At 45.7% G+C, this 26,846-nt stretch overlaps 2 protein-coding genes across 6 annotated transcripts in view; one reads left to right on the forward strand and one right to left on the reverse strand.

Moving 5' to 3' along the window:
- LOC109874316 (matrix metalloproteinase-15) lies at window positions 1-25,158 on the reverse strand. Its single transcript, XM_031809195.1, has 10 exons — window positions 24,009-25,158; window positions 17,003-17,151; window positions 16,264-16,386; window positions 15,863-16,170; window positions 12,684-12,845; window positions 11,922-12,271; window positions 8,501-8,639; window positions 6,581-6,731; window positions 6,252-6,370; window positions 1-5,921 (listed from the first exon to the last, which is right to left on the reverse strand). Exons 1-10 carry the CDS (start codon window positions 24,132-24,134, stop codon window positions 5,455-5,457), a joined length of 2,094 nt encoding a protein of 697 aa, XP_031665055.1. The 5' UTR covers window positions 24,135-25,158; the 3' UTR covers window positions 1-5,454.
- Window positions 24,183-26,846, forward strand: part of LOC109885881 (adhesion G-protein coupled receptor G5) — a 10,962-nt gene continuing 8,298 nt past the window's right edge. For 3 of the 5 annotated variants that reach the window (XM_031809243.1, XM_031809230.1, XM_031809251.1), the window contains exons 1-3: window positions 24,431-24,535; window positions 25,431-25,536; window positions 25,630-25,765. In XM_031809243.1, the coding sequence (XP_031665103.1) occupies window positions 25,722-25,765 (44 nt within the window). In that variant the 5' untranslated portion in view covers window positions 24,431-24,535; window positions 25,431-25,536; window positions 25,630-25,721. Of the gene's footprint in view, window positions 24,536-25,430; window positions 25,537-25,629; window positions 25,766-26,846 lie in introns of all 5 variants that reach the window. The other 2 variants (XM_031809270.1, XM_020477669.2) reach the window with 2 other exon arrangements.

A 26,846-nucleotide genomic window follows, 5' to 3' on the forward strand; every position in this document is an offset into this window, starting at 1 on the left:
TCACTTTGGACTACTCGACTTCTTTGTTTTTCGAGCGTTTTATTGTGTACATGTCCAGCATGGATCGTTAACACACTCAACAGGAGGTGAACACACACCGCAAATGTATCAAATCTTCACGTTCTACAGCAAAACGAAATAAAAACACACACGGAATGTTATTCAAAGTACAAAAAAAAGAAATCCTACGAAGTTGAAAGAAGAATTCGGAGAAAAAAAACGGCACATAATTAAACAAACTGAATGAATATTCAAAATAATCATGATAATCACACAGACAAATGAACTTTTTTATTTTCATCCCATCAATGTTAATAGGCGTGGTGAGGTTTAAAAAATAAAAAAAACTACTCACTGAAGCATTACCCGGGTAGTAACTTTCACACAACATTGCTGTAACGTTTTTAAAACATTTGTGAGATGTAACGCTGCGCCTAGTAGGCTTTTAGTTGCCTGGTTTTCCAAGGACCTGGGAGGAGCAGTCTACCGTAAGTCAGTTGAGAGTTAATAGCGTGTAGTGGTTTCAGTTGTTCAAGCTCAGCTGAGTGAGTAAGGTGAGATGCACTCTGGGATAGGGATGTACACCGACTGAGTGTGTGTCTGGAGTCGAGACGTTGACGACTCAACTGAAGTGCAACGATCATTTTCCCCGTCAACCTCTGGATCTTGACAGACATCAAACAGAGGATTGAGACATCGAACGCAGGGATCAAAATTAACCCCTTTCTCTTGACATCATGTCATCTTTCTAACATATCTCTCTTTTCCTCCACAAAGAGCAGTCTGGCATCCTGTGTGGTTGTTGATTGCAATGAATAACAAAACCATTTTGGTCAAGCTAGTGGTTAACCGCGAGATACGATATGAAGCAACTGTACAGGATGCCTGTGAAATGCACTGGCCACAAACAACAACTAACGGAATATATAGAACCAACATAGTCTGCTGGGTTCCTGTCTATCTTGGATATAAAACATCAGACCGCCTTGGCTGCTCTGCTCCCTCCCTGGCCATGACAGAGCTGCGGGGAGGGACAGAGTGGGATTGTGGGAGGAAGGAAGCATCCGGATCCTGGCCTAGGGCTCAGCCTGCCTTCCTGCTGGGCCGGAGCAATGACAGAATGGAGGACAATGCTGCACTTTGTGAGAGAGACCATTGTTACAGTCCCCCTGGGGCCAAGGCAGGGCCTAGACGGGCTGCAGAGTAGACCAGACGAGCGCAGAAGAGTAGAGTGGTGTTGAACAGAGAGAGAGAGCAAGTAGTGATACTGTAAGGCTAGAGTAAAGTTACTAGAGGCGACTACAGAGTAATAGCACTCGAAAAAACTCACACCAAACACATACACAGAGGGTGTTGATACCTCAATCAATCCCTGACCTAATATTTCATAACTGTATTTTTCTTAACTGTATTTTTTCATTGTTGTATTTTTCATAACTGTATTTTTCATTGCTGTATTTTTCATAACTGTATTTTTCATTGCTGTATTTTTCATAACTGTATTTTTCATTGCTGTATTTTTCATTGTTGTATTTTTCATAACTGTATTTTTCATAACTGTATTTTTCATTGCTGTATTTTTCATAACTGTATTTTTCATTGGTGTATTTTCCATAACTGTATTTTTCGTTGCTGTATTTTTCATTGCTGTAGTGTTCTAAACAGTTCTCATGAAAAACAAAAGAAAAAAGGAAAAAAACCAAAGCAGTCTTGGACTCAATCCCAGAGTGCTCTTATAAAGGCTCTAGTTGCCTTCAAGCAGGCAGTTCCTTTGTGAAATTTCCCACATTTCCGTTGCATCTGCTTGAGCTAGTTCTAAGGCAGGCATCGTTGGGGACTACAGTGTCTTATTGGGGAGACGTCTCAGACACACCGAGAAACAGTTGGAAACTAAATCCACACTAAGAGACAGACATACTAGGAACACAAACAGCCACAAAGGTCTGGGACTCGCAGTGATAGTCTACTCCATACAGGCACAAAGATACTAGCTATCCCATATAAAGAGAGAGCAAGTAAGGCATGGACTGGGTCTCAGACAATGAGTGAGCATTTTTTGAGTTTGTCCAGATACCTTCTAGGCCTGCTGATGGTGATTTTACCATTGATTTGGACAGGATGGGTGGGTGGATGGGGACGGGTGGGGTAGTCAGGGGGGAGAAGAGAGAGGGAAGGCTTTTACCTCTGATTAACTCCCCTCTCAACCTCGCAGCACAATGAGAGGGCAATGGGCAGAGGCGGTCTCCTAGCAACCCCATCGAGCGGGATCCATCACTGACACACGCAGGACCTCTCATGACAGTGATTCCTCTCCGCTGTCAATAATATTTATAATAGCCCTTTTAACTGGCCTTCCCCCATCTCAGTGGTATTATTGAAGCATCTCACGCATCCTCAGTGCACCTACCCCACCCCTGTCGATGCCTCAGACAGACATGTTCATCACAACTACTGTTTGACGGATGGTAAACAGTGAAAGCTGCCAGGTATCTGAGTGTAAAATGACTTATCTCTAACTTACAGCAAATCCTTTCTCAGTATCTTTTGGGCTGCTAGTAAATCTACCAGACGTATGCATACTGTACATGCGCCTTTGTGGTCGAAGACAAGAGCATAGGGAATACATAACAATGTGAGAAATAAAGAAGTTACATACACTGCGTGCTACTATTTCCCTTTGGTATCAGAGAATAGACTCCACAGTTCCTTCTCTGGAGCTAGTGAATGTGGGTCATGGGATACAGTGCCAATAATAATCCTTACAGGAAGAGCCCCGCAGTGAGCTCCTCTCCCTCACTCCCCCTACTGCCTTACTCAGCTGTAGGAATGGACCTCTGGTCTCTCACTCAGCCTGCCTTGCAGCCTCCCCAACTCCCTCCAACAATCACCAACATCTGGGCAAAACAATCCAGGAACAGACTGTAAGCCTTCCCAAACACTTAACAGATAAGGTTTCTGTCTTTGAACTCCCTATGTAGATCTCTAGCCTCTCACGCCCTCTCTCGTTCCCCTTCTCCCTCTCTGGTAAAGTCTGTCTCTCCGTTTGGACCTCCTAGAAAATGAAAAGAAGCCTGCTTTGGTACAGAGAAGGCCTAAGATTCTAGGCTGGAGGTTAACAATATTTTAAAACACCTGCTATTTTAAATGAGAGGATGCGCTGACATTTTCTGAGTATGTTCAGAGGAATACTTCTCTAGACCAAGCTCAGAGCGAGAGAGAGAGAGAGAGCCCTCCAATCTATTTAAATCTAGGGGAGTAGGGTATTACAGAGAGAGGGCTCATTGTGTGGTGCATTACTTGAATTATATTTATTAAAACATTTCAGGAGGCTGAAGTATCGCTGGTTCCAAGTATTTCTCAGATGAAAAGTGTCAGTCAATCTCTTACCTACTGGGCACAGATGTTATTTCAAACTCTAGTTTGATTTAATTTTGGTTGAGTTGTCAACTAACTTCAATTCAACATGAAATCAACACAACATTTCAGCATGTCATTCCCAGCTAGCACATAATGTTCTGAGAATCACATTTCTTTGAGCTTGGTGAGAGCGTGGTTGTCCTCTGGTTATTTTGCATAAAACCTTCCCACAATGTTCTGGGAATGGTGCAGGGTACCCAGCTAGCTCATAAAGTTCTGAGAACCTTATATTTCTTAGGTTGGAATGTCAGTACTGTTTAAGAAACAACGTTCTTCCGTGGGAATTTCAGTACTTCAGCATAAAGTTTTCTGCAGGTTTCCTCATGGTTCTATTTAAAGTAATCTTCTCAGAAACATTAATAAAAGGTTCCATAAAACATTAGTAACGTTCAAAGAACGTTCTAAGTATGTTATTTAAAAACATACATTCCGTTCTCAGCATCAATGGACTAATAAGTCCATGGAGAGAGAGCAGAATATCATAAGTTCCTAAGAAGGTGAATTTCCATGTGTCCTATCTGTGCTTGGAGTTCAAAACAGTTCACCTAAGATAGCAGTAGTATTAAAAGTCTTATTCCCAGAACTTTATTTAATTACCTTCAAATAACCTACAATTTCCACCTCAGAACATTAATAAAACCTCACAGGAAAACTTTCAGGGAACCATAGTAAAACGTTCTGACAACCTCCCTGCAACCTACAAATGAACGTTCCCAGAACAGGCAAAATGTTCACTTCCATTCTCAGAACGTTTAAAAGACATTCCGTTTTACTATTCAGGAAATGTTTGGCTTCTTTCCCAGAACCAATGGATAACCAAAAAGGTCTGTTCCCACAACCTTCAAGGAACCAAATGTGCTAGCTGGGTTGGATTTAGGTTAAAAGTTTGGTGGAAAAATTTGATTCCCTTACGTGGTGACTTTTTGCAAATCCAATCAGTTTTCCACCTTAATTCAACATCCTCACATTGAAATGATGTGAAAACAACATTGATTCAATTTGTTTTTGCCCAGTGGATATTCGTTCAATACCCCCTGTCTCTCTCCTACCTCAGCACCTCAACTGCTCCTCCATGTCCCACACAGAGTCATTTCACAGTGAATTGCCTTTGTCTTAAAAAAAAGAAAGAAAAGAAGGAAAGAAGCACCTTTCTTTTCCAATCCTTCCCTAATCATAACAACTCAAACTCTCATTGCCGCCGTTAATAGGACCGAAACAAGGTTAGAAATGAAAAAGGCACCACGGGACCATGTTTGGTTGAATAAGCCAAACGTTTGTGAAAGTTGTCTATAAAGTATGGACAAGATTTCCAATATCATCCATGGTGCCCTTGAATTAAAAACAGATGAGAAAACCAAAAGTTCAGTTAGTGGCTGTTCAACATGGAAGGTATCGTGACAAAAGGCATTGGGTGAGTTGCAGTTCAAAAAGTGACACTATTTACACTGATCTCTCTCCTGTTGATACCTGATGTGCAGTAGGCCTGCTTCAGCTGTAGGAGTCCTGAGGGAGGGAGGAGGTGGGAGGGAGGAGTGGGATGGGGGGGGGGGGGCTCTCTGCTTTTCACAGAATCAAACCTCCTTCACTCCCTTCATTCTGTGCTGCAGTCTCTCTCTCTATCGCTCTGTTAAGTCTGTTTTCCTTTCGAAGGCTAATCCAAGAACCAGATGGAAGTTATCTCAGAGAAACCCACTGTAACGGGCAGAGAGAGAGAGAGAATAATGCAGACACTTCCTGGTTTAGAAAAAAAGACTCACACACACAATATGAACCAAACAAAAAAACTATGTGCAAACGTTCTGATATAAATAGACTACAGTCAACTCATTCGGTAGAGCACCATGGGAGGGGAACGAGTTAGGTGTATGTGTTTATGTTTGCTGTGTGTGTGTGTGTGTGTGTGCGTGTGCGTCATGTGTGTGTATGTATTTGCACGTATGTCTCTACTACCATGTTTTGGATGAGAAGATAGAGGAATGAGGGTAGGGTTCAGGTTGTGGGGGGGGGGGGGGGGGGGGTTATTAAGTGGGTCAGAGGTCACACCCAGTCCTGCATGGAGCGTTTGCAGTGGACCAGAAGTTTGGGAGTTCCTTTCCTCTTCAGTGTGTTGATGATGGCGTAGATCAGTCCCAGGATGCACAGCACCAGGACCAGGGGTACTGTCACCATGATGATGTTCATAGTGCGCGTCTCGCTCTCGTCGATCTTCAGCACCACGTCCACCTCGTTGGTCTCCTCTTCTCTCTCGTCCTTATAGTCTACATCGTTGGTACGGTCCTGATCCTTGTCCCGCTCCTTGTCCCGGCCTGCGTCAGGGTTGAAGGGCGGGCGATCCACTTCGGGGACCTTGCGGCCTGCGTCGGTGTCCCTGTCTCTGTCTGGGTCCAGGTCCACACTGCAGCCCATGAAGTCCCTCAGGATGGATTTAGGGTAGCCCGGCTCGCTCTTCATCCTGTGGTTGTCAAACTTCCAGTATTTGGATCCCTTGTAGAAATATGTATAAGCTGGGAGGGGAAGACAGGGGCAGAATGTTGAGTACTAAATACACTATTATGATAATCAAATACTTATCCACGGCATTGATTGAGGCAGTAAACACAGTACGGTTCTGGGGAAAAGAAAGACAGCCAAAAAAAACACCTTTTTCTTCATCCTTTCAAATGAATGTCACTTTTTCCCCCTACTCAGCTCATCAACCCTACACTAAGCTCTCTTTCTCTCCATCCCTCTCCCCCCCCTCTCGCTCTCTCTCTGATTGACCAGACCCACCCTTCTCCTTTGTTTAGAGTGTCCATTACTGGCATTCTCTTGGCCCCCCCTCTCGCCTCTCTCACCTCCATCATCGCTGAGGAAAGCCCCCTTGGGAGAGGACGGGACCGCAGAGCCCCACACACTGATTGGCTTGGGGTAGTCCTTGTCTACTGCACGGGACTGTTCGTTAAAGCGCCAGTACCTAGAGACGAGAGGGAGAGAATAACAGTATGTTAAACCCCTATACAGCATGCATGTTAAATCAGGCATGATGTGATCGTAATTGTGCAAAAACATATTCCGTAGCCCAAAAATAAGACAATTTACAGTAGTGAACGCATGATGGAAACTCCTTCGGTCAACATGGAAAAGGGCAACAATTCACAGATAACTAGGAGAGTCCCTTCCTTACCAGTCTCCTTTGAAGAAGTATGTGAAACCTGATGGTTCCCACCAGATGGCTGTCTCTATCTTGTCATAGGGGATGTCCCTGCCGTAGTCTGTCAGCTCCTGGGGGTAACCAGGCTCCAGGTTTGCCTCCCTGAACAACCAGTACTTATTCTCTACAGGTGGAGGAGAGGAAGGGGGAGGAGAGGAGAAGTACAGTGGTGTAGGAGGGGTGGGGGAACAGATACGTCAGGAAAGGGAAGACAGATATTTTGTGGGACATAATAATTCAGGAGGGAGGGATGGATGGAGAGAAAGAGGGAGGGAGAAAGGCATTCATGGTTAACGGTCCTTTGTGGAGCATAGGGACTTTCCCTTTCCAACAACTACCACTCACAACCCTGGAGATCGCTATGGAAACTGTTAACCCGCCATTACATTACAGTCTTGTTTATTTGCTGGCTAGCATGCCCCAATAGTGGACATAATAGAGAGTGAAATTGTGTTTATGCACAGCTTTGGTTTGAGTGGAAATGTCGAGGACATGGCGAGTCATTTTCTTTTATTGTTTTACAGTATGTTAGACACAGAGGCACCATCCGTATGCCCTGCTTTCTATTCTCCTGGCCCAGTTCAACATTGAAAACAAAACCTTTGCAGTCAGCATCTGGAGACAAACGGCTGATGCAACTCTCTCCCTCACATTTGCCAGATGTTGCAGGCCAACTTTTGGTCCCTTCGTTTCTTTGCTATGGCTGTCATCCAAATTTCAGAAGGCCTTGCCAATGACATCATTTGCCCTGAAGACTTTCTCAGGGAGAGCCAGCTGTCTTAAAAAGCTACAGCTCAAATATCTCCCCAAAAAGCATTTTCACTATCTTCATCTGTCTTTCACTGTTTCTGGTTACACAATTCATGGAACAAAGTGATGCCAGCGGGATCTATAATAACCTCTACAGACATATCATATTGAGTAGGTTCTCCAAAGGATATTATTACATTTGTGGTTTAACAATTGAGGAGGAGGTGGGGGGGAAATCAATAGAAAACCGCAATGAAGTCTGGGCGAAAAATCTTATAGCAGCAAAAGCACTTTTTATGTCAACCTAATGAGGGAAAATGATCTAAATGAAAGTTAAAACCTAAAGTGTTTGGGGGCATGGGACGGTTTCTATGGCAACGGCGCAGGGAGGAACGAGGTAGTTGTGACCGAATGAGGAGTCTGGGGAGGATTACAGCTTGAGCCAATGGGCATTCACTGCCACCAAGGAGATCTCATGTCTAGCCAAATCTGAATTGCATTGCAGCGCAAAACTCTAGGGATCTCCAGTCCTCGCATTTCAACTTGACGATGTCATTATCTTTTCCATTTAGACAGAAACATCATCTCTTCGATCAATCCAAAGACTGTTTGTCCGTAATATACTATTCGAGGTTACAATACATTTGGGGATCCATGCTAAAGTGAATGTGGAGATCAAGAAACACTTACTATCTGCAGAAATAGGTGTAAATGTGGAATTAGCAATGTTTACTCACTGCTCAACTGTAATTAAATTGTAATGTGGAAAACACTAACAGCTTTAGGTTTAATCTCCAAGGCACACTAGCGTAAAAAGAAAATGCACACACTGCACACACAGAGGATTGAAACAATGTTTGTGAATCTATTTTAGTACCAGCAACAATGCTTCATTATAGTGTAACCAAAGCATTCAGTTGTTTTGTCATTGCTGCTACTTCAACACATTAACAACCACTATTCCAGGCCTCTGAGTTGGACTATTTCTCCTCTGTTTAACCCTAATTAAAAATAAAAAACAATGACTGACTGTGTGTGTGTGTGCGCGCGTGCGTGTGTGTGCGCGCGCGTTCGTATGTATTCCTCCGCGCCTGCCTGTAGTCTTACGCGTGCGTGCACATGCGATTAGGAGAGTACAAATACCTTTAAAGAAGACAAATTTCCCATCGTGTCTCTCGTAGGCTGCATCGATGTCCCCAGGCAGTCCCCTCCAGAAGTGACCAATGGGCATTGGGTAGTTGTCCAGGACCCTGTTCCTCCGCACCCTCCAGAACCAGCGACCCTGTCAGAAAAGAGCGGGGAGAGCTGTTAGAGGGCACATCCACTGGAACTCTACTGCTCAGCCTGACCTCTAACCTCTGACCCTGCCTGCCTGTGACATGGCTCTCTGGAGCTGCAGACCTAGCTGGGAGCTGCTGCCTGCACACAAGAAATGGACGCAACACTGCGTATCAGCAGTTTAGTACCATCACGCAGTCAGTAAACTGCAGAAACATATGGGAGAGAGGAACAGAGAGTGCCAAACATGATGGGCCATGTGCCTGATAGTTCCTGAACCTCTCCTCTCTATCAGAGCCTGTTCAGCACATTGCCTGGAGGAGGAAGTCTTCACAACCACGTTCAACAGTTTGGATCAATCAATAGGAGAAATATTTCAATAACGCATTCACTACATACACATCTGCTCTCTCTCTCTCTCTCTCTCTCTCTCTCTCTCTCTCTCTCTCTCTCTCTCTCTCTCTCTCTCTCTCTCTCTCTCTCTCTCTCTCTCTCTCTCTCTCTCTCTCTCTCTCTCTCTCTCTCTCTCTCTCTCTCTCTCTCTCTCTCTCTCTCTCTCTCTCTCTCTCTCTCTCTCTCTCTCTCTCTCTCTCTCTCTCTCTCTCTCTCTCTCTCTCTCTCTCTCTGTCTGTCTGTCTGTCTGTCAGTGCGTCCTCAGTAAGTCCCTAGTCACATGGTGCGGTGGGCGTCCGAGCTTGACCTTCACATTCCCTCCATCTCGTTGGCTCAGGCCCAGAGCTTGAGATTACTTCAGATCTGTCTAATATAGAAACCAGACCCAGGAACGCAGCCAAGGGCCTCTAAATTAAAACCGTCTGTTCTAACACCCAGCCCCCACCCCTCCCTCCTCCTCTACATCCACTAACCCCACCCCTCTCCACGCCACACACTCCCCCCTTCCCTTTCACCACCATGGCATACTCTGCAGTGTCTAAAAGAGAGGGCAGGGTCCCGTCTTTAGAAAGAGAGGGCACATTGAGTCCCATTTAAAAAGGTGGGGGAAACAGCTGCTAGCCCGCACTCTCTCTGTCACCTGACTTTAACACAGGCTCTGTTCCAGCAGCGTTTGGGGTTCGGGAGAAGCCTGCTGCCGGGTGGTCGGGCTCCCAAGCGCATCCGAAAGCCTGCACTACATGACAATCCTGCCAGAACGGACAATGAAATAACTAAAGGCAATGCTAGAAGGCTATTAATACCCACGACCACAACACTGAGCATATCGCGTGTGCCAATTACTGTTGGAACTGGCTTGGGCTTGCTGCATGTTGCACGAGGAGCATTTTACGAGTTGGATTTAAATGAAGTAGTTCAACTGGTTGAACTGCTCTGTTTGCTTTAAGTCAGCACAAAACACGTCTGAAACGGTACAAGAGGGAAAATCGCGCTCTCGGTGTGGGACTCGGAGTGCTTTCCAAAAACGACCTCACAGATCTGCAAACTCATTCATTAGCGGTAAGTTAATAGCATTGGGCTGTCAGCATTAATGGTAAAAGCTAAGAGTTGCATCCTCCTGGCAGCAGCTCTTGTCTTTGTCCATCAAGCGGGGAAGCGCAGCCTGTTAGTGAACAGAGCATCATTTAAAGCAGACCTGCCCTGCATCTAACCTACTCCAACACGGAGAGAGGCAGGAAGAGAAGAGAGATGACAGAAGTGTAATTACGTTTCTGAAGAAGAAAAAAACACCCGCACGAGTCAAATGTACCGACTGTGGAGCCTCACAGGCGCACAAGAGAAAAGAGAACTGACCAGATGCGACTTTCTGTGAACACTACTCAATGTCAGAGACATTCTGGGCTCGATGGTACCTTTCCTAAAAAATAGGCCGGGGGCATCCGCAGAGAGACGGCTTTGTGAAGCTGCAGTCTGTCGTAAAGCTGATGTATACTACGTCAAATAAAGCGCAATGACGAAAGAGCGCAGCACAGTCAAAGATGACTCTTTTCCCCCCTGCTCTCATATCTACATAACCCTCCAACTCTATGGTGTCTGTCATGTACACCTCCTCTGCCCTCTCCCACAGAGACAGTTGGCCAGAGAGACAGATAACGGAAGTCAAGGCAAATGGCAGTTCTTGGGGAAAAAAGAGACAACCAACTTCGAAAGAAAGAGGGGTGCAGTAGAGAGAACATGGCTCTTTTCAGTGCTAGACTTGGACTGAAACAGGTGCCTGCCCTGTTTATATTTGTATGTAGGTGCTAGATACCTTTGAGCTAATATTCTAAATGAAGAGCAGGAGCTTAAGCAGTAAAACATTTTAGGTGCCGGTACTCGGCTCCGGCGAGCTCCCGTCCTAGTCAAGCACAGGCTCTTTTCATACAAAAGACAAGAGTCAACCACATCAACTGAAGCATAAACAGTGAAATCCTCTCCAGCTGTCGGCAAATGGCCCAACAAATGGTTCAAACGAGATCCATCGACGCAGCCCTGGACTGGTTGGTCCTGCAGTTGTTAAGGCACATCTGAGACTTAGAGAGGGCTGCTCCTCTCCTCTTTACGGGGCTCCAGGTCATAAAATAGAACGGCTCTGAGGTTTTACAGCTTAGGGCCCAATTGAACCCAGGCCCTGAACCAACTGCCCATAAGGCTCTCCAGATGATCCTAGCCTGGGGAGAGCAGATTTTACTGCACTACAGAGAGACACACACAGACAGCATCATGGTTATCACGCCCACTGGCTGCAATAAGACCAGCCTTTGATCAAATGACCTGCGAGATCAAATCAAATCACATTTTATCGGTCACACAGTTAGCAGATGCTATTGCGTCTGCAGCGAAATTCTTGTGTTCCTCGCTCCAACAGTGCAGTAATATCCAACAGTACACAACAATACACACAAATCTAAAAAGTTAAATTATGGAATTAAGAAATACAGAAATATTAGGACGAGCAATGTCGGGAGTCTGGAGTGTAAATATAAATACATATGTATATATGTGATGGGGTGTATAGACCATAGACAGTATATGGACAGAATATGTAGTATATCTGGAGAATAGTATATGTTTAGCAATAGTTAAATAGGATAGGCCTTGACTAGAATATAGTATATACATATGAAGTGGGTAAAACAGTATGTAATCATTATTAAAGTGACCCGTATTCCATGACTATGTACATAGGGCAGCAGCCTCTAAGGTGCACGGTAGAGTAACCAGGTGGTAGCCAGCTAGTGACAGTACTGTAAGTAGGTCATGCAGCCATCCAAGAGCAATCTGTTCTTTGCAGCCACGCTGAGACTGAATCAACTCATCTCATATGTGTAGGAAGGCAGTCTGAGGTCCTCACCTTGAACACAAACATCTCTCCCCTGAGCATGGTGACCGTGTCGAAGTTTCCTTCACAGATGTTTGGGCCGTAGTGGTCTGGGCGGTCAGTCGTGCGGGGCTTGTCTGGCCTCCGGGGTGGGGCGTTGGGGGGAGAGTTAGGAGGAGATCTAGGGGGAGTGTTGGGAGGAGAGTTGGGGGGTGACTTGGGAGGAGAGTTGGGGGGTGACTTGGGAGGAGAGTTGGGGGGTGACTTGGGGGGAGAGTTGGGGGGAGAGTTGGGGGGAGAGTTGGGGGGTTTGGGTTCTGGCTGGGCTGGCCGGCGAGGAGTGACAGTGGGAAGAGCCTGGGTGGGTGTACCGTCTGGCTGACCTAAAGAAGATAAAGTGATAAACACATGAAATAAAAGCAGTTAGATGTGACTCTCCACTCCAAAGTCCTAAAAGGAAATCAAGGGCTCAGAGATTTGTCCTCCAACTGATCTCATAATTGGTAGCTGTGTCCTGGTTTTGCCCAAGCTAGATAAGTGGATATGTGAGTCAGCAGGCTGATTTTCCACTTAGAGCTGTGGGGAGGAGGCATGTAGAGTGGAAACACAGACCTCAGACTATTCCAACTTCAATCAGGGTTCTAAACACAGGGGTGCCCAGGGCTGGAACTCCCCACTATTATGCAGTTATACTGCAGTGCCAAAAATCAGACTAAAACACTGAAAACCAAAGCTCTTACAGCCAACATTATCAGGTCCATATACCAGTAGTTTTGTCGCAGAGGGCCAACTCACCATAGATCTGTTGTATTCCCCTGAGGTCATCCTCGGGCAGTTGAAAGTCGTCCGTTTCCATCCACTGGTAGAAAGGAGCCATGATGGCCATTGGGTTGTTGGAGTGTTCCAGGCCCAGGGCATGGCCCAGCTCATGTACCGCAACAAGGAACAAATCATTACCTGGAGAGAAGAGAAGAGAGAGAGAGATATATATAGAGAGAGACAGAGAGAGCGAGAGAGAGAGAGAGAGAGAGAGAGAGAGAGAGAGAGAGAGAGAGAGAGAGAGGAGGATAGTCATTATCATACTAAAGGCACTTAAGAAGTATACACCTCGTCACGACTAAACCTGAAATCGACAGCGAGTGAGTAAAGTGAGAAGAGCAATGACCTGAGCTGTGGCCACAAGCAGGAAGTGTTAACAGGGTTACTGGGATCACCCAGGAGGGAATGGCAGACAACGAGCGATACGGGCCATTCAGGTAGCATCTCACGCAACGTGTCTTTTGTCATCCTCTCTCTCCACACGCTAACTAACCGTGTGTTGATTCAGAACACTTAATTAATTCATGCTACAGACATGTAAAGCAAAAAGGCACTGAAACCACGACAATCTAGTAGTGTAGCCTTAGGAACCGGAATGAAAGACAGAAATGTACTGTACATCGCTTCCAAAAGAATGGTTCTAAAATGGTTGTGTCACGCCTTGGTCATAGTGTTTTGTGTTTTCGTTATATATTTTGGTCAGGCCAGGGTGTGACATGGGTTTATGTTATTGTATTTCGTATTGGGGTTTGTAGTATTTGGGATCGCGGCTGATTAGGGGTGTTGTATAGGCTTGGCTGCCTGAGGCAGTTCTCAATCAGCAGTCAGGTGATTCTCGTTGCCTCTGATTGGGAACCGTATTTAGGTAGCCTGAGTTTCGCTTTGTCTTTCGTGGGTGATTGTTCCTGTCTCTGTGTAGTGTTCACCAGATAGGCTGTAATAGGTTTCACGTTCCGTTTGTTGTTTTTGTATTTATTAGTTATTTTCATGTATCGCACTTTTCTTCATTAAAGACATGAGTAACCACCACGCTGCATTTTCGGTCCGACTCTCTCTCAACAAACCAAGAATGCCGTTACAGGTTGGAGTGAAATGAAGGACAGCTATATTTGGCAAGTTTAGGAAATAGAGTTGACTTGGAGAGCTCGGGGTTTGGGTTGGGGCTCGAGCTGTGGTTGGAGATGGGGCTAGGGTTGAACCTGGGACTAGGGTTGGACCTGGGGCTAGGGTTGAACCTGGGACTAGGGTTGGACCTGGGGCTAGGGTTGAACCTGGGACTAGGGCTGGACCTGGGGCTAGGGTTGGACTTGGGGTTGGGGTTGGAGCTGGGGATTTGGGTTTTAGTTGGGGGTTGGGTTGGAGGTAGAGGTTGGGGGGGAAGTCAAGGGGTCTTCCCATTTTGACCCTGGTTATTGTTCCCCAGAGCTGGCCAAGTGAGGAACACAGTTACGTCATTCTAACTGAGACTACATGGCAGTGGGGCAGTAGTCTGCATGTTCAGACAGTAAGCACCTCCCATTGGGGTTATGAAGTCAAAGCAGAAAAATGTGCTTGTTCCGGGTTTTTAATGTTGTTAATGGTGCTCTCAGTAGATAAAGCGGTCGGTCTAATGTCTTCTGGTAAGCAAAAGACACGCAGTCCTCCTCGTACCCTGATCAAAGCCTGCCGTTGTCCCAGACAGACTGACAGTGACGCATTGTCACGGCAACAGAGAACACATCTGTGACACAGTGACCGCCACTTCAACCGCCCTCCACAAAGAACATCCTGTGGACACCCTCAAAAAAAGTAGATGGAAATTGCCTTGAATTGACCTATCCTATAGGTTCGCCTTTTTAAGTTTGTTCCAAGTAATGGCATGGTACTTTCCCAGCAAATGACACATTATTCCGTTCCAGTATTAATTGACATTTAACCTGATCTGTGGGCCATCCTGTCTGAAATGAAGGCTGAGGGTGGTTTGTGAAATGTCTGTAGGGATCATGCTATTATACTGACAGACAGCATTATGTCATATGGCTTCTGTCATCTGAGGAAGTTGTGATCTTCAGGATTCCTCCTTTTGCCAGCTCCATGCTCTTATCCCCTCCCAACTTCTCCTCCAACCACAACCTGTGACTTAGCTAGCTATCAGCACATCCAAGTTACTCAAAAAATATCCCACAGGACACACACAGAGACAGAGAGAGAGAGAGAGAGACAGAGAGAGAGAGAGAGAGAGAGAGAGAGAAAGGTAACCCTGACAACCATGTGGCTTACTGACTTCAAACGTCTCGGGAGAAGAGCCAACTTATCTCTCTTCCTCCTCACTAAAATGAACACAGCAGCACATATCCCCATCTATGAGCCTGATGAATAGACTTGCAGCTTTGTTAGCTATCAGTGTGTAATAACCACAACACTTGTCAAGCGCGTTTAAGCTTTGCCAACAATGTCGTTAATGTGCCACGAAAACTTAGTTGACATTTACTTTTAGAATTTCCGTGGTTTAAAAGACCGTTAAAAGTCATGTGTCAAGAGAGTTTTAAAGACCCAGGCTGCACGAGGATACCACAGTGTTAAAGACAGGGTCAACTCAAAAACCGGTCTCCCACTGTGGAATTACCTCAACACCCTCGCTGTGGTAGTTAGACTTCTCTCCGATCCAGTAACACCTCCTACTCTCTTGACCTCACCAAGCAGAGCCAGCCACCTGCCTCTGCTCTGACCTGGCTCAGGAAATGACAACGTTCACCTCCACAAAGCAGGGGAAAACCCTCAGTCCCTCACCAAGACCACTCTGGGCAACAGCAGTTTGGTTAATGATTGAAAGGATGAAAAGAGGGGGGGGGGGGATTTAGAACAAAATAATTCTACCATTCCTTAAAACACGGCTTTGAGAGCCGGTGGAAGTTGCAAGAGCAGTATGATGTCATCAATCTAACTTTGGAGTTCAATGGAGGAGTGAAACTCGACAGATTCTCAACAAAACGAGTGACGATCTGGTTTGTCGTGGCAACCATGGTTGAACAAGTGGAAGGCGGGGACAAACCAGCTGAAGTAGGTGAGGAGAGAGGAAAGCAGGGACACTGCATTTTTCTCATAGGTATGTACAAGAAGTAGCGGTTCGGGTGTCGCGCTAAAGAGACCGGTGTCCATCCACATCCATCACCTACCTTGTAAGTTCCCATTGCCGATGGTCCACGGCTCATCAGAGTCAAAGTGAGTATCACCACCCATACCAGGACCAGGGAAGTAGGCGTGGGCCAGGAACCCGCCCTCACCATCGAAGGGTGAGCTGTCTCCATGGAAACCCGAGGCAAAGAAGATCATGATGTCAGGCTCCTTCCTGCGGCCATATTTGATCTCCTGGTAGGGGATCTCATCGAAGGTCAGCGGGGTCACCTTCTGCCACACCTTGAAGGCCCTACGGATGGCCTCATACGAGTTGTACTCCCCGATCTTTGGTGTGTAGTTCTGTATACTGCAAGGGAAGAGGAGGAATCCAAATGAAAACTCATTTGGAATTTGGTTATGGATGAAGATTGACCAAGGTGAAGTAAATCATGTTATTTACCTGTAGGTGAGGTGGCTCTTGTTCCATTTGTGGCCAGTGAGTGCATAACGTTTGCGCCGAACGTTGGTCTTGATCTGACCCCCAAACTTGTCTGGGACTCCACAGCGCGGCCTCCGCATGGCTCTAGGAGAGGACGTCAGGGTTACACTCTCCACTCCTCTACACAGTGTCACACTGGGGTTTTATGAGATACACTGCCCGTGACACCAGCCCAGGTGCCATAGCATAGAAAGTGTTCATGCGTTTTATGTGCAGTAACAGATCTGTGGGTTCAAGACGGGGCAGGGGGGTAGCCTAGCGATTAGAGCGTTGGGCCAGCAACCAAAAGTGTTGCTAGATCGAATCCCCGAGCTGACAAGGTAAAAATCTGTCCTTCTGCCCCTGAACAAGGCAGTTAACACACTGTTCCTAGGCTGTGAATGTTAAAAAATTATTTGCTCTTAACTGACTTGCCTAGTTAAATAAAGGTTCAAAATAAAAAATAAAGATGGCTCCCTGTTGGGGATTTGATATCTACACCCCAGACCGCCTCACACTCCAATTAAACTTATCAGTTATCGCTCAAATCCTTCCGTCTCCCTCACACTGTACAAATCCACTACAAACTAGGGAATGAATCCATTGACATGATTGGACCCATAGGCATCAGAGAGAGAGAGAGAGAGAGGTCTGGTTCAGGAGAATGGCATTAGGATGGCAGAGATGACAAGAGCACAACAGGGAAGGAAGTGTGACATACGTCACCGTGCCGTGGTCCATGGCCCCGGTGACCGCCAGGCCGTAGAAACGCTGCATGTCGCTGACGGCGTTGGAAAGGATGTGAGCTGACCGCATGGTGGACATCTGTCTGCTGGCCTGAGGTAGGTAGCCATACATCCGCAGCCATGACTGAGAGGGACAGAGAGAAACTTAACACCATACAGAGTGTACACTTCGAAGGCTGCAATTCTGAACTTTTGGCCAATCACATCAGATCTTTTTCAGAGCTGATCTGTTTAAGTCAAAAGGCCAATTGGTGAAAAACTAGATCAGAATTGGGCTGCCTGTGTAAACGCAGCTTAATAGGCATACAGAAGAGCGTAACTAATTGGCTCCTTATAGGACACGTCACTGCACTCTATACTCTTCTGTGAACTGGTCATCTCTGTATACCCGTGGCAAGACGGTTGATGCATATTTATAAAACCCTCTTAGGCCTCACTCCCCTCTATCTGAGATATCTAGTGCTGCCCTCATTCTTCACATACAACACCCGTTCTGCCAGTCACGTTCTAATAAAGGTCTTCAAAGCACACATCCCTGGGTCGCTACTCTTTTTCAGCTCGCTGCAACAAACACTCAAACGGGACAGTTTTATCTCAGTCTCTTCATTCAAACACTCTATCATGGACACTCTTACTGAGAGTTGTGGCTGCTTTGTGTGATGTATTGTTGTTTCTACCTTCTTGACCTTTGTGCTGTTGACTTTGCCCAATAATGTTTGTACCATGTTTTTGTGCTGCTACCTTGTTGTGTTGCTACTATGTTGTTGTCATGTTGTGTTGCTACCATGCTGTGTTGTCATGTGTTGCTGCCTTGTTATGTTGTTGTCTTAGGTCTCTCTTTATGTAGTGTTGTGTCTCTTTTGTTGTGATTGTGTGTTTTGTCCTATATTTATATTCTATTTTTATTTTTTAATATGTTTTTTTGCCTTTTTCCTTTTGGTAGGCCGTCATTGTAAATAAGAATTTGTTCTTAACTGACTTGCCTAGTTAAATAAAGGTTACATTTCAAAAAAGTTCCAAATACATTTTTAAAGAAAGCCATGTGGGGGAGGAAGACATGATGGGAGAAACCTGATACAATCACAGACTTCAGATTGATCGTTCCACCTGCTAAAGGGATATTTAATACCACCACAGGCTGTGCCAGAGTGTCACGGCCGATAGATCTACAGATGGAGACACTCAACAGGGTGGCCAAGGAACTCTATCAGCTAAACCATCGTGAAAGAGAGAGATCAGGAACTAACCAGCCGCACCAAAATGGCCACCCCTCATCCCTCAGCTGATGGGTAATGCCTGGGAGGCCGAGGATAAGGAGAGGTAGGGGTTGGCTTTTCTCTGAAGCCCATGCTACTGTATAGGAGGCTACTGATCTTTAATAATGTAATTAGCGCTAATTACGTAAGACGTCCCCCACACATATAGTGTAAAAAACACAACTAACCCTATACTGTGGTTGCTGAATCATCGCCCTGCCTGCTGTAACCAAGGTGGAGGCGATAACAGGGCTAGTGACTGAGAGCAGGGTTAACACAGCGGGTTTAACTTTATGTATCTCCGAGTTCGATTACACACAGCTGCGCTGAGACACCATTTTGTTGACAGCCGTTTGTGTCCGAGAGATGATAAATCACAGCGTATGAACCAGAGGCAAAAGCGATATTTTCATTGAAGAATAAAAAAGACACGGAAACACGTGGCTTACATTTCCTCATCTCCCGAAGAGCCATTTAACATCCAGTGAGATGCTTTACCTCTCTGCCTTGAATCATTCTCAACCACTTCCAACTGTCAGAACATCTTTAGAAGCCTCGTGGAGGGAGATGTGAATGGCAACACTTGTGTTGATGCCACTCCTCTGATATTTGTAAGTCTGACCCGTGTGACTGAGTGTGCGAAGGGGCCACGTGATTAACACGAGAATAGTAACAACCTCTGGCCCTGTAACACAAGCAACCATGGACATCTTGAGAAACTCTTAAAGACACACCTCCTCCCAGAGCAGTAAATTTGTGAATTACCAGGGGGGGTTGGGTGATTAAAAGTGGACCTATCCTTACCATACTGAGCAGAGAGAGGGGGAGGAGTGCTATAATGGCCACTTCACTTCTAGCTAAGGACCAGGCCTGGGTAGCTGTTCCTAGTTGCATGGGGCTCCCTCTGGTTTCTGGCTGGCATGATCTCCCCCTTCCAACCCCCCTGCTCACAGAAGACACAGGCCTTTGTGGTCCCCTCCCTCTGCTGTTATGCAGGACTGAATAGCCGGCCCTGTTTCTGGGCACAGGCTGAATGTAAACCCCTCTTTCTCCAGGGCACCAACTGGGGGCCCCCAGATCCCATGCTGCTGCTGCTGCTTCTGGAAACATGGCTGACGAGAGAGCCTTACAGAGAGCTGAAACACTGCTCTGTCTCTGCTCTTTCTCCGCCGGCACTCTCTCCAGCCGCTCTTACTCTCTTCCCCTTCTCTCTCTCTCTCTCTCTGATATCAACTTCCTCTCTCTTTCCTGTCACATTCTCAACAGCTGGCTGGCTACCTGTTTTCGCTTCCCTCATTCTAAATTTTTCTCTCTCTCTTTCATACAAATTCAGGCAGATACTTATCCTATATTTTCATTGGCTATGGGTGGAAGCGGAGAATGGCTGGTTTATAGCTGGTTTAGGTGGGACCCACCTTATCTTCCAGATAAGGGCCCGATCACACAATCTGAGTCCGGGGTTCTGGAGGGTGTAGGAGATGAAGGGGAGTGTTCATACAAGACGGAAAATATACGATCCCAGCATGTAAAATACACAACAACCAGGTTTCTTTTCTCTCTGGCATCGTTCGGGATGGTATATATTGAAGGGCGTTGGAACAAGAGAAATAGGCTGCACCACGTTCTAGATATATGAAAGCACCCTTTTAAAAAGTAAAGTGCTTCACTCTGTACCCTAGCCTCTAAGAATCCTCTGTACTGAATACAAAGCAAGGCTATGGTTCCAGGGGGGAGTGAAGCATAGGACGTATTTTAGTCCAATCAGCCACCCTGTCAGCGGCTCCTTCAATAAGACCTTGAGCCTACCTGCCAAAACGAAGGCCTCCTGGATCCAGCAATTCACGAAGAATTGCAAAATGAGCCTCACTCGGTGTGTGTGTATGTGTGTGTGCGTGCGTGTGTCTGTGTCCCGCACAATGTCAGCCAAGACACTAACAAATGGAGAATGCTTTCATTCCCTGGACTTGGTAGCCTGCCATCTTTTGGTCCTAACCTCCAGCAGAGAGAGAATAAAAACGAAGGCGAGAGAGACAGGGGGAGGAAATAAAATACACACAGGCACTGTCCTACTCTGTAAAGGGAGTGTCTTGTGAGAGAGAGAGAGATGGACGCAGACAGAGAGAGTGCTAGAGACAGAGCGAAAGAGAGAGAGAGAAGAAAGAGCGAGAGAGCGAGAAACAGGGATCCAGAGAGATAAAAAAACAAAAGAGAAAAAGAGAGAGATCCGGAGGGAACCACCATTTGAGGTTAATGGCATTTCCCGTTCTCATCACTACCCATTACCTCTCGCCATGGAGATGAAACCTCGCTGTGCCCATGGCGACGGGCAACCTCAGGGGAACACAAAGGAACTGGTTGGAATACAGAGAGTAGGCATGCTGCAGATTCCATGGATAAGCAGAAATAGAGGGTGGCTGTCTCTGCCAATGTTAAGGGTTAAACTGGGGATAAAGATAAGGCTTCAGGAAGCAAACAGTCGGCCTCCTGTGTCCTGCAGACTTAATAAACCCTGGCACCTCCCCCTTCTCCACCTCTTCTCTATGCTGGTCTCTCTTTCTCCCCCGTCTCACTCTGAAACAGTCCACTCCAGACAAGAGCTCTCATTGTTGCTCCTCAGCTGCCTGGGAGTCCTGCAGGCCTAAATGTCTCTCCACTGTTTGTGTCCCAGTTGGAGAAAAAAGCTATCACACTTACCCATCACATGCGGCACAGCTGAGCAAGCCGCCTAGTTCACTCGTTCTTTCTCTCCCTCTCTCTCTATCATTTCTCACTCCCTATCACTCCCACTCCATCTCTGTTCATCAGACCGTGTAGGAGTCCAGTCTCTTGTGATAGGTCAAGTTGTAGGCTCAGGGAGGGAGCTGATGACCATATCGTCAGTGAGAAAGTTCAGTAAAAAACGCAAAAGGGAGAATCCATTCAAGACAGATCTCAGGTGAGCTTATATGCACATTGTTCATGCATGCTGATTAATCCCGTTACATTGAACTGAATGGAGAGAGAATATCAAATATAGGCTAAGTGTAACAGTTTAGTGAAGACACACACAAAGCGTGAAATTCTCAAGTGAACACCAACCCACACCTTAAGGACAGACGTTGGCAGATAGGCGTTAACTAACAGGCTGTCTGTTCTCGTCAGTCTCCACCCCGCCCCGTATTTCTTTTAAACAATCCCTCAGTCAACAGGTCTCCCTGACTACACTTAAAGACCCCATTACCACCTAAACACTACAATGCTAATACTCTGCCAGGATGTGGCATGTCGGGACAAGAAAGTCCCCCCCCCCCGGTGTTTTTGTCTGTTAAACAATGGCTGCAGGGTCAGCAGTAACTACCTGTGTTGTGAGCCTCATTCTTCATCGTAATCCTTCAGTCGAGCCAGTCACAAATCTGCCTCACTCAAGAGTGCACTCAACCAAAACACAAACATAAACACAACTCCGGTAAGAATGCATGGGCACGCTTTGGCTGACCCATCACTGATGTGATCCGTATTGACTAATTGAATGATGACAATATTGATTTTCCTCAGCAGTGTTTCAATCTAAGAGTCTATACTCTACACAATAATGTTTTATACTCCTTTATGGGTTTGTCTTACATTTACATTGTCTCTCCTAAATATGCCATATGATAGTATTCTAATTGTATTATCAAGTTATAATATTGGTAATATAACTTGGGAGTCCCATAGGCCAAACACCATCATCATGGTCACTAGGGCTTTGAGAGTCTAGTGCCACATAAAATCACATTAATATATATATATATTTGGCAGTGGTAAATCCAGGGTGAAAGTTGGGACAATAAAAAGTAGACCTCATCTGGCCGTCTGAAAAAAAGAAAAATGGTGTTTCCCATCCATGACGATGCAGGAGAACAACTCCTGATCTCTCACAGCCCCGGAACCTTCCAGCAAGCACAAAGATGCTACGGTATAGATGTTAAATCTGCCACAGGCTCCACAGGTGGGAGAAATGTTTATACACATGTGTTAGCAAAGGAACCAGGCAGATTGTGGTGGTTCAGACTGCCTCACATGGCTACGTGTTAATACTATGACTTCAAAGTGGCTTAACAATTTCGATAGTCACAACACAACAACCGACCTCAACTGCAGTGGCCCGTGAGAGAGAAAGAAACAACGTGTGCATAACTGACCCCTTCATTAAGCCTCGACCTGACGGGAGAGGCTAAGCACTAAAGTCAACACCGCATGGTTAAGTGGGTGCAGCTGGGACAAAGTCCACAAAAATACAGACCGATACAATAACAAAGGAGAAAGGGTATTACAAACATTCAACACTGCTCTGCTGGATTGAAACTGGCCCTCCACATTCTGTTGGTGTGTTGTAAAGAAAAACTAGAGGGGTATATTCTTCTCTACACATTTGTTGGGACATTTGATTCCCTCGAGCACACATGCTTACTGCTAAGCTCGCCGCCCCAAACATTAGCTTATATCTCAGCTCCCTCTCACCTATCTCCGCCCAAACATTAGCCTACATCTCAGCTCCCTCTCACCTATCTTGCCCCAAACATTAGCCTACATCTCTGCACCCTCTCACCTATCTCGCCCCAAACATTAGCCTACATCTCAGCTCCCTCTCACCTATCTCACCCCAAACATTAGCCTACATCTCAGCTCCCTCTCACCTATCTCGCCCCAAACATTAGCCTACATCTCAGCTCCCTCTCACCTATCTGGAGCAGGTCGGGAATCAACACTGCCTGCTGCTGAAGACAGAAAGCGTGATGGTCTGGAAATGAACTGCGAAAGCATTTGCCTATTCCCCCCCACATTTAATCATTCAGTGGATTCATACTGCATGTCCAAAGCAGGGGGCAACTAGTGAGATGAGCATGACTCGGTCAGTGACGCAGATACCTCTTCAGGTACTGTTGTAGTATTTCAAGAAAGCAAAACAACCCTACCTGTAGGAAGGGTAAAGTGGAGGACCAATACTATGGATATGTGCTTACAGAATGTGGTTATAACAGTGGGATGACTTAACCTGACCCAGATCTCCTCTAGGAATAGCAGCTTTCCACATATGGTGCTGCCTGCAAGAGTGTGTCAGTGTGTCAGTGAATTGAGTAAGATTTGTGTAGTTTGGCTAGCAGCATGGCCTTTTTGGGGAGAGGTTCCAGCGGAACACAGGGGATGGTCCTGTTAATATTGGAAGAGCTAGTTATGAGCAGGATATACAGCTTGGTGTGCTGGATCGGGTTCCTCAGACCGAATGGGCTGGGTCATTAAGTTCAAAGTGTGTGTGTGTGTAAAAGTGACCCATTTGCACTCATGAATAAGCAACATGTATTATAATGAGCTGACTTTTTGTTTCAAGACTGGAACAGACTTGACCTAACAAATATTTGGGTTTTCTTGCAGGGTATCCAAAATGATTAGGAAGACCTGTCCCCAGCACACATACTTGTTATTTTGGCCAATTATTATTTTGAGTGCAAGGTTGTCAATGTTATATGTTGTCAATGGTATATGTTGTCATGGTTATATCTCTATTGAAATACGGGCCGTCAAAAATAGCAATGTCAGCAAAAGTTAACTGGAGTTTTGGTGAGAGTTAAAAAAATAATAATTGCGTGTGTTTTGCAGCATATTATGATACATTAAAACTAGTGTTTGTATTAACACTACAGCATTGTTGTCACACAGGGATCTTTCTGAACATTGACAGTTTCAGTGAAGATGATCCAATTACCTCTGCATTAAAAGCGTCATCCTCTCCTCCGTGTGTCCCGAGACAGGTGACCCAAAGCACGAGGATAGAGGGAACTAAAGTCCGTCTCCAGAGTAAGCAAATCCAGTTTACCCATGAGGATGCCATAGCCTACTCTTGGCTTGCCAAAACCCCGGACAAGGAAATGGATACCTTGTCCAAGTGTCCACTGTGCCACTGGGTACAAAGACGTGCTTCAAGTTGTTAAGAATAGTTTGTTGGTCACCTTCCAAGGAGTTCCTCAGAAATACGATAAATGTTTAAGAGGAACTATTTTTACATGTGCTACGGCGAGGACATCAACACAGACAATGGCATTCATCAACTCCGTCGGTATCGCTTCCAGAAAACAAGGTTCACTCGAGTAGCCAGAGGTGTTGCAGCTGTTCGAAAGGTTGTCCTTTTGACTGCCAAACTACAAGTCTGCTCCACAGTTCTGTTTGAATAGACCACAGTCCCAGGAGGGGGATCGGAGAAGTCTTGCACTGTTGCCAGGATTTCTAAAACGCGTAGGTTGCCTATTATTGCTTGCGGGCGTGTCCCAATTACTCACAATTCCGTATCAGGATTAGCCGCTAAAAAGTAATTTCCTAACAACCAGCTTTATGGTAAGTGGCATGTTGGTGTCACTGCACCAGAAGACAGCTCACAAAGCACGCATAGTGACTTTAATCGTAATATGTCAGTTATTTACTGGACTGCTTTGTGTAACAGGCTTAAAATTGACAGAATAAACGTGCAATAAACGCGCAAATGAGCCCAGAGAAACGGAAAACGGTTGAAGGTTAAATAATGGGTCCAAGTTTGTTGACAATTAATTACAGAACCCGACAAAGAAGTTGAAGTCGGCTGCAGCTGTCCAACACTCGCGCAAATCTAGCGCGGGTGTCCCCGGAGCCTGCTTTGAATCGCGGAACCTCTTGTGATTATTTAATATGATGGTTCTCTTCCCGTTAAAATCCAGAATTTTCTTCCAGTTTTCCTGGACTCTGTCCACTCTGTTCTGTTCCTCTCCCGGGTCGATTTAAGTGCGTTTTATGGAGCGGGGCAACTCGAAGCTGGACTGGCTGCTTCATCAGTGACTCTGTACCTTGTGCGTCGCGGTCAAAGTCGTTCCTCCAGCTATCAAATCAGTAAGGAGAGCGGATGTAGCCCCCCCCCCACCCCCCACCCCATTAGCGGATGTAGCCCCCCACCCCCTTGGATGCTATCGAGCTCGTATAGGCTACGAATTAGTATTTTGATGGCATTTACGTTTTCAGAGGTTTCACAAAACAGTCTATTTATATTGTTGTTGGCTGAATTCATTCTGCTTCATAGTTGGAAGAAATAACAAATAGTCTAGCCCTGAAAATGATTATATTGTAGGTCTACTATCTTATGTATTGATATTCTATCCCTCAGTAGAATGCCTCAGGAAAGGACTAGCAGCAGCCAGGCAGAGCACCCATGGTTGTCAACAACAAGCCAGTCGCAGAGGAAATGTGTGCCAACAGCTGGAAAGAGACAGGTGAGTGTATAGCAGCCCTCTCATTAGTTCTGTCACATTCAGCCAACTCCTTTGTCTAACCTATGTCCTGTCCTGACACCTGCCTAATGACAGCTGGGGACAGACATATCTGTAGGGTCAATGGAGCAGTCCCCTCCAAAGGAAGGGGATACACACCTCAGCAAGCAGCCTAATACCTCCTCTCAATGAGTAAGGGTGCTTTCCAACAAAAGAGGCACAATCTGATCAGGTAAATGGCTTTTGCATTTCGTTATCAAGTGAGATCAAAGGGGGGTGATTTTGAATCCCTGTACTACAATCACTTGTCACCTTATGTGTCTATCATCTGTTCTACAGCCTCTGGCTGGCTATATCCTCACCTGCCTAATAACAGGAAGTTCACCATTAGTGGATATTGCCTCAGCCTCACCGCAGAGTGTCATCGCATTTGAAGCACAGGATAGCTATAAAACAGCATACTTTTCTCTCTGCCCCATGGCAATGTGTGTAGAATCGTAGGAAGTTAGCAGTAGAGATCTCAAGTAGGCTAGTCATTTTAAACATGAGCAGATCGAGGACCTCTATGTCTGTGGTTTGCATATGCACCACCACCACCTGAGAATGTGGCCTCCTGTCCCATTATTTTTATGTAGTATTTATTTATTTTGTTTCACCTTTATTTTTAACCAGGTAGGCCAGTTGAGAACAAGTTCTCATTTACAACTGCGACCGTGTATCCAGTCAGCCGCTAAACAGGCTGATTGATAAAGCAGTGTCCAGAGTGGATTAAGTAACAGAAACAAATATGTGGCTGAAATGTATGTAGAATGAATGGGAACAGCTTTGCCCTGGGTAATGTCTGGCTATTGGGTAGCACTAGGACCTGTGTTTCTGTAGGAGTGCTGATAGAGGTTCAGCTTAGCCCTTTAGATCGTCGTTCGTTTGATTATTATGGACAGAGACCACCTGACGCTAGTGATGACACAATGTCAAAGCACTCTACCTTGAAACGGCTTCAGTGGAGTTGAGAGAGATTTGATTATCTCTGGGTGCCCTCTACTGGCATTGATTTTAGTCAGATGTTATGTGTATATATATATATATATATATATATATATATATATATATATTATTTTTTTTAAACATGTTTTCTGTCAGATGTAACCTGCGCCATTGGAAAGTAGTATCCATGAGTGATGGCTCGGCGTCATCGGCGTTGGCTGTCTTGTGTCATAGGTAGACATGTTATGCATTGGAGAGGTTTTTGCTGGTTGGTTAGCAGTGTAAAATGAAGACTCTGTGGCTGTGACGGTGATGGTGGCGATGCTCAA

This window comes from Oncorhynchus kisutch, linkage group LG3, assembly GCF_002021735.2.
Source record: "Oncorhynchus kisutch isolate 150728-3 linkage group LG3, Okis_V2, whole genome shotgun sequence".
Taxonomy (NCBI): domain Eukaryota; kingdom Metazoa; phylum Chordata; class Actinopteri; order Salmoniformes; family Salmonidae; genus Oncorhynchus; species Oncorhynchus kisutch.